At 42.1% G+C, this 8,163-nt stretch overlaps 1 protein-coding gene across 1 annotated transcript; it reads right to left on the minus strand.

Annotated features, from left to right (window-relative positions):
- Positions 1–112: 112 nt before the first annotated feature.
- Positions 113–1,091, minus strand: LOC147626230 (chlorophyll a-b binding protein of LHCII type I, chloroplastic-like). Its single transcript, XM_086816372.1, has one exon. It carries the CDS (start codon positions 1,076–1,078, stop codon positions 272–274), a length of 807 nt encoding a protein of 268 aa, XP_086672498.1. The 5' UTR covers positions 1,079–1,091; the 3' UTR covers positions 113–271.
- Positions 1,092–8,163: the final 7,072 nt, after the last annotated feature.

Raw genomic sequence — 8,163 nt, forward strand, 5'->3', positions numbered from 1 at the left:
TAGCACGTACTGAAATTAATTCTTACATTACTCATAAATCAAGATAAAAACAAATTCTTGATAATATAAAAAAACCAGCTATATGAGATGAGCTCATGGGGACTCATGATCATTCCTACAATCTTCGGTTGAGCATAAATTACACTGGATTGAATTACATCCTTCAAACACACAAAGAAACCATCATTCATTACAATATAAGTGAGCAGAACCGTAGCTCACTGCTCACAGAGAGACAACACCGGCTAGATAAAGGACTCTTCTGAGGAGCTCACTTGCCGGGGACGAAGTTGGTGGCGTAGGCCCATGCATTGTTGACGGTGGGATCAGCAAGATGGTCAGACAGGTTCTCGATGGGACCCTTGCCAGTGACAATGGCTTGGACGTAGAAGCCAAACATGGAGAACATGGCGAGGCGGCCGTTCTTAATCTCCTTCACCTTCAGCTCAGCAAACGCCTCGGGGTCGTCAGCGAGACCCAAGGGGTCGAAGCTCCCACCAGGGTAGATGGGGTCTGTGACCTCACCAAGAGGCCCGCCTGCAACTCTGTAACCCTCGACGGCACCCATGAGAATCACCTGGCAGGCCCAGATGGCGAGAATGCTCTGAGCGTGGATCAGACTAGGGTTGCCCAAGTAGTCGAGGCCGCCCTCCGAGAAGATCTGAGATCCTGCCTTGAACCACACAGCCTCGCCGAATTTCACACCGTTCTTGGCCAGCAGCTCCGGGGTGACGCACCCCAGCGTGCCCAGCATTGCCCACCGGGCGTGGATAACCTCCAGCTCGCGGTTCTTGGCGAAGGTCTCAGGGTCCGCTGAGAGCCCGGCGGTGTCCCAGCCATAGTCGCCGGGGAATTCACCTCTCAAGTAGCTTGGGGCGTCGCCGGAGAAGGGCCCAAGGTACTTCAAGCGATCGGGGCCATACCAAGGGCTCTCAGAAAACTTAGGGGAAGTCTTTCGCATGGAGAGGCGGGACTCGCCGAGGTTGCCGACCTTGGAGGCGAGCTCGCTTTGGGGCTTGAGAACAGCTTGACCAGCCAGGGAAGTGGAGGGCAGGGCGGCAGTAGCCATGGACGCCATAGCTTACTATGCTTCAGCAGAGGATTCAACACTCAGAGGGGGGCTGAGCTGTGCAGGAGCTGATCGGAGCTCGCAGACTATATACAGTGCAGGCAGCCGGATGCCAATCCAGCTACCTTATCCACTTCTCAACCCTCACGCCAACCAGTAAACTCACCGCAAGCGCAGGAAATCTTGACATTTCGTTTTCATCTTTTTAGCCACACGACATGATCATACAGGCTGCCAACCCTCTCTCAGCCGCACGATCCTTCCCATCCGACTCCTCTCAGTTACCCCCTGGATTCTCTTCAGATTTTTTGCTCGCCGTGCTTTCACATGAGACCGTCCAACAGAGTGCCCCGCCAACCGTTCGTTCACATGGGAACGTCCTACATAACCTATGGTTTCTTTTGTTTTTTGTTATGAAACCCTTGATTAAATTTTAGACTTCAACTTTGACTTGCTTTTTTAATGCAACCTTTGCCTCAATGGCCAAAAAAATTCTCAATCCATTCAAAATGCACCATGCCCCTTTGCACTCTTGAGTTTTCATCTACAATTTTACCTTTAAATCTTTAGTTTACAATATCACTTTTCACAAGCAACAAGTTTACCTTTAAATCTTTAGTTTACAATACCTAATATCACTTTTCACAAGCAACAAGTTTGTTTTTTAACTTGTAAATTGTATGTGTTATTTGCTAGACTATCACATTCAACAAACTAAAACCTACTTTCAGCTGTAAGTCATGCCATCTATCTTTGTTTAGTAGTAGAGTTAAGGTGCTAGCTAGATAATTATAAGACAATTTCATACCACGTAGTAGCGACATATTGCAAGAGTTTATAGTTTACATTCATATGTATCACCAGTGATAACCCATAAAGCTTGCTTTATATGCTATATAACTCCAAAATATTTACAATGAGACTCATTACTAACACACCTCATGTTCCGTAGATGATAGTCATCTTGCAAAGAAGGTGAATAAATGAAAGGGAGATCCAATATATAATGTATTGAAAGTACTTAGTTGATGAAGGGGAGGTTCTCATATATATTACATGATAATATTTTCCAAGCTCACACAACTGTCATCTTCTTAGAAGGCCTCATTCCAAGCATGAGCTAGTGAAGGAAATAGAGAGCATGCTTATGTGTGTTGATGGAGTGTATTGAGTGGTGCATGCTTGCTTACTTGCGTGAGAGTGTGATCGAGTATCATTGGAGAAGAGGGTGCTTTAAGCTTCCTAGCTTAACCATTGCCTTTTGGAAGGATTACTTAGTTGATTTTAGTGAGTAGAGAAAGAGCTTCTAGCACTATGATTCCTTGCTAGAGAGCAAGAAGGTCCTTGACATGAGTAAATGGCATCGCTATACCAGCAGGGATCAATCTAGTCTTGGATGAGGTAAGGAAGTAGAGCTATTTTTCTACTAAAAAAACTTCTATTTTTTCCACTCCATCTTGCACTTGGATGTAAATCCTTGGTGGATTGGAGTTGCATTGTGTGATTATGTGTGCTATAGCCTATTAGGGTGAGAAGGAGTAGATTTGCATGATTAGAGCAGGTTTTGCTTCTAAACTTCACCACTTTTGTGTCTTATGTTGCTTAATTTCTTCAATTCTTGTAGACTTAACCCCTTTTATGTCTTATGTTGCTTAATTTGTTCAATTCTTGGTCTCATGGGAGTGGTGGAATAAAGAGTAAGAGCTCTCCTCAGGTGTGATTAAGGTAAACTATCTCTCCACTTGGTTGATTTCATCATGACTTTGAGTTTTAGCCTTAGATTAATAAGAACATTAGGGTACATTAGCATTCATTAGGGAAAATTCGAGCTCCAAATGGGCCCTTTAAGGGCCTTCTCTCTCTTCTTGGAATCTAGGAAAAGTGCAAAAATAATATTATTATCTTGGGTTGCTCTCTCTTCTTTTCGAATCTAAATTCACCTTTTTTCATATTTTCTAAAGAGATTCAATGCTTATTTTATTCTAATGTGCTTAAATTCTACATAACTTCAACCACTGTGAGTGAAAATTCATAGAAAACAAGTAGGAGAATATTTCTGACATATGTAACTATACAACTATATTTTTGACATAAGTACAACATGGAATTCGAAGATGTTGATTGGAAATAGTGGCATTTTTTATAAGAATTATATCGCGTTGTACTAAATTACAATATACAAGGTCTTTATTGCACAAATATGTAGAAAACACTAAAAAGCGGCTTTTAAAGCTTGCGAATCTACCCTATTTTAATAAAAAATGTAAGTATGGACTGGCAATCGCTCGTAGGGTTTCGAATTCGCGCTATACTGATCTTGTATAATGCAAGTCAGTACAACACGATTTAGGGTGGACATTCTCGAGTGAAGCCTTACATCGCGTTGTACTGACGCTCATAATCATTTTTTAATTGTACATGATTTGCATAGGTAAAGGAATGACGCTCATAATTATTTTTCAATTATGAAAAAGAACATTCTAAGACCGATAAGACTTGAGAACCCACCTTAAAATTGCTAAAGGGTTGGAGACTGTCGTGGATCAGTATCGGGAAGATTATCGCCTAGGAGAATCGCCAACAGCGATTGCACTGTCGCATAGGACCAAGCAAGAGTAAGAAAATAGTTGCACGAAAAACAAAATCTGAAACTCACACAATAAATAATGCATGTGGGAGTGCATGTGTTTTCCCATAGTCTTTACACATGGCAGACATACATTGGTGATCGCCCACGTTCTTTCACACGAGTGATAGACACATGTCACTCATGCATTAGATCATCACCCTTGCATGTCACATGCACCTAATTCCATTACTTCTTACATCATCATGCAACGTCACACCTACTTAAGGTGGGACCTCTTATGTTAAACCCTTAATCGTTGAATTAAGTAGCGAGCTTTTCTAATAGCACGGCTTATTTTCATCTATCTTTGTTGGAGTGATTTGCTCTTTGTTATCTACGCCATCTTATCTCTTCGTGGACGACATTCTATTGACAAGTAAGTTTTTATTTCTCAATCCAATGTTTATCAACTTGCACCATGTCTTGTTCTTCCTTGGCACGCCTCTTTTGCATGGACTCCCGAGATATTCCTAACAAAAAATGCAACACTCCAACATTGCTCTTCCTGTAGTACGTTAATTACAACACGAGGAAAATGGACTCCCGAGATATTCCTAACAAAAAATGCAACACTCCAACATTGCTCTTCCTGTAGTACGTTAATTACAACACGAGGAAAATGCTCTTGTGGGCTCTCTTCTCGCATTGTATTGATTGGTACATGTACTTGTAAAATAGGTGTTTAACATGTGTAGAGTTTCCTTCATTGTGAATTCAATACGACGTGATATGGGGGGCTCAATATATTTGAAGTCTTCCTATCTCGCGTTGTAGTGAATTTATTCCAAAATGTTCTCCTTGTTTGTCATTTGAGCCTATTTTGTAAGTTGGACTTTATTTGATTGTGAATACAGTATAACATGATGTATGGGTTTGAATGTGTTGGTTGTTTGCATATCACGTTGTAGTGATTTTTTTCCAAAATTTATCCTTATTGGTCATTTGCGTCGATTTTGCATGCTAGAGTTTCCTTCATTTTGTGAATTTAATACAACGCGATAAGGGGGATTCAATGTGTTGGATGTCTTCCTCTATAGCGTTGTAGTGAATTTCTCCAAAATGTTTTCTTTGTTTGTCGTTTGAGCCTATTTGCATGTTGGAGTTTCTTTGATTGTGAATGCAGTATAACACGTTCTATGGGTTTGAATGTGTTGGTTGTTTGCATATCGCGTTGTAGTGATTTTTATTCAAAATTGTCCTTATTGGTCAATTGAGCCGATTTTGCATGTTGGAGTTTCCTTCATTGTGAATTTAATACAATGTGATATGGGGGGTTCAATGTGTGGAAGTATTCCTATCATGTTGTAGTGAATTTAATCCAAAACGTCTTCCTTGTTTGACATTTGAGCCTATTTTGCATGTTGGAGTTCCTCTGATTGTGAATGCAATACAATGGGATGTATGGGTTTGAATGTGTTAGTTGTATGCATATTGCATTGTAGTGATTTTTATCAAAAAAAATATTGGTTAATTATTTGAGCCATCCGTCTGATTTTGTTATAGATGGTGCGAACAAAGAGGACTGCGAGGGCCTCCCCGTTGAAAGATCCTAAAATGGGTTAGAAAGCTGCACCACCAAGAAAAAATATATCCAGCCTTTGGTCAACGAGGAATCCGAGGTACGAGCAACATAGGTGTTGCCATATATATAGGTAGTGATGTGTGTGAACACACTTAGGACCGCTGGGGCACTTTTTCCCTCTTTAGGAGGTTTTTTCCCCCGGCTTGTATATACGCCCATCCTTCTAGGGCTAACTTATCTTTGTACATTGACACAATCTAATACACTTTGTGTTGTGTGCATTCTTGCTTCTTCTTCTCCAAGCTTTGTGTGCTTTCCTGCAACCCTAATTCCAACAATTGGTATCAGAGCAAGCATCGGCTCCCAGGGCAACACCGCTAGCACCCTCCGACTCACGTTCTCCGATTGAGGTGAGTTTTCACGAGCGCTTGCAGGTCCCTATACTCTGCAAATAAGCCAGTAGGGCTTTGCGTTCTCGGAATTTGCATCTGAGGTCGTTTCGGGCTCCGTTTTTGCATTTCAAGTTCTGCACAGGTGTTTTCGTCATTTTCTGCAGAAATTTTGACAGTGCAGTTTTCTGCAAAACAGACATACGTACTCTATTGTGGACCGTGCTACATAGCACGAGTTGTTTTCTGTTCAGTCTTTGCTTCATTACAGGCAGCTTTTACATCAGTTTCAGTCAGTGGCCATGGCTGATAACAGCAATGATGTATTTCGCATGTTGTCTGCTGAAGACAAACTGGATGGAGATAGCAACTATCCACTTTGGGCATACATGATGCAGCATGTTTTGGTTGCAAAAGGAGTGTGGAACATTGTGCAGGGTATAGATGTACGTCCAGGTTCTGTGGATGTAGGATCTGTTGAGGATGTTGCAGGTTCTAGCAGCTCTACTGTTGCTGCTGTTTTACCCACTGCTGAACAAGCTCGTTGGGATGGTAAAGATGCGTAGGCTCATGCCTTGATTGCACTTTTTGTCAAACGTAACATCACCCCACATATTCGTTCAGCTAAAACAGCAAAACAGGCTTGGGATATTCTAGCTGGTTTGTATGCAGGTCGTAACGAGGCAAAAATCGCTTACCTGCGTAAAGAGCTAGAATTGAAGATTATGCAAGAAGATGATGACATGAATGTTTTTCTTGCTGAGATTAAAGATCTCAAAGAACAGTTGATTTCTGCAGGTGAGATTATTCCTGATCATTCTCTTGTGCAGACTGTTCTTGATGCTTTACCTGAGACATATCAGACTTTTGCTTCCACGTGGAGACTTCTTAATGAGGACAGACCTGATGCTGTCAAGTATGATACTTTAGTCAACAAGCTCTTGCAAGAAGCGCAGTCCAGGCAAAATAGGGCCAGGCAGCGTGCAGTTGATCAAGCATTTATTGCTGTCTAGCAACAGAGAAGAAGTGGTAAGGCAGCCCCGTCCACTGTTTCTTCTCCTATTAGTAGGTCTGCAACTTCTTCTCCTTCCACAGGTAGCAACAATAAGTCTGAGAAGGCTCTTGATAAAGGCAAGAAAAAGACCAGGTGCAACTATTGTAAGGCAAATGATCATGTCATTAAGAATTGCCCTAAGCTAAAGGCTAAAGAGGCAAAGAAGAAAGAGTCAAATGCAGCCACAATAGCGGATGCTTATACAAATGCAGATTCTGCAAATGTTACAGGATACAGAATGGGCGTTTAGCGTGTATTGCCAGTATGACCCATCTGTACATGATGCATGTTTGGCAGTTTCTGTTGATTCTCATGTTTGGTATTTTGACAGTGGTGCTACAAAGCACATTACCTCGCATCGTGATATGTTCACTTCTCTTGAGGCTGTCCCTAATGGGAATACTGTCACATGTGCCAATAATGCTTCTTACCCAGTGAAGGGCATTGGTAAAATTATGCTTACTGCTGCAAATGGCAGCGCTTTCACACTTTCAGATGCTTTGTATGTGCCAGGGATAAAGAAGAATCTATTGTCTATCTCTGCGCTTGCTAGACTTGGATTTGTAATCAAATTTGTGGATGACAAATGTACTGTTCATGATTTGACTTCTGGTGATACGATTATTGTATCTGGCACCTTGTTTCGTGGGCTGTATAGGCTCAATTCTTATGACAAAGTGTGTGGAAGATTCAGCAAATGCAGTTTCTGATGAAAAGGCAGTTTCAGATGCAAAACTATGGCATGCTCGTTTTGGTCATCTGAACTTTGCTAGTTTGCTGCGTTTGCAGAAATTTGATATGGTTGCTTCATTGCCCCCTCTTGAGGCACCATTGAAACATGTTTGTGAAGGCTGTATTTTGGGCAAAATGCAGCGTTCTGCGTTTCCAAAGGATGGTTCTGTGCGGGCCACTCGCAAATTGCAGCTTGTACATAGTGATGTATGTGGGCCTATGCAAACTCCGTCATTTGGTAAACACTTGTACTTTGTGACTTTCATTGATGATTACTCAAGGCATGCATGGGTGTATCCACTGAAGGCAAAGTCCGAAGTGTTTTTGTGCTTCAAACAGTTTTTTCTTATGGTTGAAAATGTATCCAATTGTACTGTGGGCACCCTCCGTACTGATCGAGGGGGGGAGTACATGTCTAAAGAGTTTGATGCATTTCTGGCTAGTCGTGGGATAAAACACCAATGTACAGTGCCGTATACCCCTCAGCAAAATGGTGTTGCTGAGAGGAAGAACATGTCACTTATGGAGATGGCACGATGTATGGTCAAGAGCCAAGCTTTGCCACATGCGTTTTGGCTTGAGGCTGTCATGTGTGCTGCATATGTACTCAACAGGTGTCCCACTAAGGCCTTGCAGTCTATTACTCCATACGAAGCTTGGCATGGCAGGAAGCCTTCTATTGGTCACTTGCGTGTCTTTGGTTGCTTGGCCTATGCTTTAGTGCCTGTGCAACAACGCAGAAAATTGGATGATAAGGCTGTCAAATGC

Source organism: Cibotium barometz, chromosome 22 (assembly GCF_041138505.1).
Source record: "Cibotium barometz isolate CiBa-2024 chromosome 22, ASM4113850v1, whole genome shotgun sequence".
NCBI classification, from domain to species: Eukaryota; Viridiplantae; Streptophyta; class Polypodiopsida; order Cyatheales; family Cibotiaceae; genus Cibotium; species Cibotium barometz.